At 49.0% G+C, this 2500-nt stretch overlaps 1 protein-coding gene across 6 annotated transcripts in view; it reads right to left on the bottom strand.

Moving 5' to 3' along the window:
• Positions 1-2500, bottom strand: part of LOC134437752 (multiple C2 and transmembrane domain-containing protein 1-like) — a 232122-nt gene that overhangs the window by 58311 nt on the left and 171311 nt on the right. For all 6 annotated transcript variants that reach the window (XM_063187276.1, XM_063187278.1, XM_063187277.1 and 3 more), the window contains one exon: positions 123-242. In XM_063187276.1, the coding sequence (XP_063043346.1) occupies positions 123-242 (120 nt within the window). The remainder of the gene's footprint in view (positions 1-122; positions 243-2500) is intronic.

The following is a 2500-nucleotide window of genomic DNA, read 5'->3' as shown; positions in this document are numbered from 1 at the left end:
ATACTAAAAAAATAATAAGTTGAAATGGCACACATGAAATGGGAACAAAATAAACTCACAATAGGTGCAGGTACTGTAGCGCTTTAACAGTGGAAGGATACCACACTTTAGGGACAACTCACCACATCGCCCTGCCTGGTGTCCTTCCCCGAGGAGATGAGAATATAGTTCCAGACGAGTGGCAGTAGGAGCGTCAATGGAATCATGTAGAGCTCAAAGTTCCACACAACAAGCACAAAGAACTAAAGGAGAGAACGAGAGAGAGAGAGAGAGAGAGAGAGAGAGAGAGAGAGAGAGAGAAAGAGAAAGAGAGAAAGAGAGAGAGACACACACAAAGAGAGCGAAGGGTAACACAATTAGAAAGGATTAGGACACGATGGAAATCAGAACAAGAGTCATCCACCACATGTAGGTCATAATGTACTGCTTTACATAATGTCATGTGTCCTTTTTATCTATCAACTCATTATTACTCATTCATACAGTTGAAGGACTTTCAAGGGGGTGCCATATATCATCCGCGGCACCCGCTTGTCTATCTTGGCGAGCCGGGCCCGGCATCGGCTCAATCGTGCACTTCATCGAGTGTCTACGCTGTATCCCTGAGCTCAGCAGGGGGTAAAAATGGTAAGCGGGCGGTAATGGCGGCTGTGTGTGGCCTCTGTGGGCCTCCGTAGGGCGTTGAGGGCTCACACGCCCCCCGGTGTCGAACCCTGCTCTGCTCCCCAAAGCTCCAGGGCCCCCGCCAGCTCCGGAGCTCAGCCTGGGTCAGCGGCCCCTCTCTCTCTCCACCGACTCCCAAATGGCCGCCATGGCTAAACTGTCAGAAGTCCCCCACCGACACACACACACACACACACACACACACACACACACACACACACACACACACACACACACACACACACACACACACACACACACACACACACTCTAAAGTACACACACATACGCAATCACACACACACAAAGCACACACACACACACTCCACAACCACTACTGCGTTCCACCCTTACCCATCCTGATCCATCCCACGGCACCCCCCATGCCCTCCTCTGCCTCTGCCTCCGCCCCCCTCCCACCCTACCTCCCTGGCTTCTCCCCAGTGTCGGCCCCCGCCGGCTCCCCAGCTCTCCACCCATCTCTGCAGGCTCACCCTGTGACCCTGCCACCCCTAACCCCACAATCCTGCCACAAAGCCCTCCGCCAGGCAGCCCCAACTCTGCTCACAGATGGGGAGAGTTACGGGGAGGAAGGAGAGGGGGGGGGGGGGGGGGGGTTGGCAGTGGTGTGATGGTGGTGGTGTGGAGAGGAGAGGAGTCTCCCTCGTTCTCTTTCTTTTATGAGCAAGTGGGAGACAGCAGGTACGTCCAAAATCGCAAAACCGCAACACAGAGAACACCGGGATCTATTTTAAATCTTTTGGCTTTCAGTGATTCGTATTATGCTTCAAGTTATTTATATTACACTTCGAATATTTTCCTTATTCATTAAGCCATCTAAAGCTACCAATTATAATATTAAGATACAAATATGTTAATAGTTTGTTTTCCTCTAAAAAAAGAACACAAATGTATGTACCTGCGTATAAGAACTAAAACTGTTAGTAAAACTCAGTTCAGTAATGCAAGCATACAAATAAAGCCATGCAGCTCAAGAGATTCTCTCTGTTTACCAATTTGCAACAGTAAGTGTTTATTACTCTAACTGCATGACAAATGCCGCTCTCTATTTTCATGGCAATAGCAGAGGCTACGGCTCCTACGTGGGCCTTTCACGTTAATTACACCCCGCCCCAAACACGTTTACGGCAGACAATACAAAAAAGTGAAAAGGTGCGATAACTTCATTCGCCGAACATAATGATGAAGTTTTCGGCTCTCGATATGAGCGCAATATCCAGCCGAGACTGCTGTACTGTAACCTGCGAGAAGGAATTATGTAAGGGTTAACGTTCGGCGAGAAGGTCGCTACCGTGGAATAGCAGCACGACAGAGAGAATCTTTAGACCCCGACGCGGAGCGGAGGGGTCTTGTTCTCTCTGAAGTGCTGCTATTCCACAAAGCGACCGACTCGCCGAAAGTTAACCCGCTTATTATATGGATATACTTAAATGATTCACACATGCGGGGACATTTCTTTAGACCTATTTAATGTTAAGATTGTTGCTGCGCAAAACAAAACAGTAGGCCTACCGTTGTGGAACACCGCTAGGCAACAGCTAGGTAGGCTAGCCAGGACAACAGGTGTTGTCTATCACAGCAGCTGATTAGAGTGACAAAAGACCGGACCCCCTGCGGAGTGATATGAAACATTCGCTTTAGCCACTGACTTGTATACAAGCCAGTGGCTTTAGCAGTGAACGTCTTGTTGCCATTGACAGCGGTAGCCAGGACAACGGGTGCTGTCTATCACAGCAGCTGATTAGAGTCTTGTTGAAAAGTCGCTTTAGCAGTGAAAAGTCTTGTTGCCATTGACAGCGGTCTGTTATAGACCAAC

Source organism: Engraulis encrasicolus, chromosome 21 (assembly GCF_034702125.1).
Source record: "Engraulis encrasicolus isolate BLACKSEA-1 chromosome 21, IST_EnEncr_1.0, whole genome shotgun sequence".
NCBI classification, from domain to species: domain Eukaryota; kingdom Metazoa; phylum Chordata; class Actinopteri; order Clupeiformes; family Engraulidae; genus Engraulis; species Engraulis encrasicolus.
The sequence above is the reverse complement of the archived record's forward strand: the minus strand, read 5'-3'. Positions and strand labels throughout refer to the sequence as shown.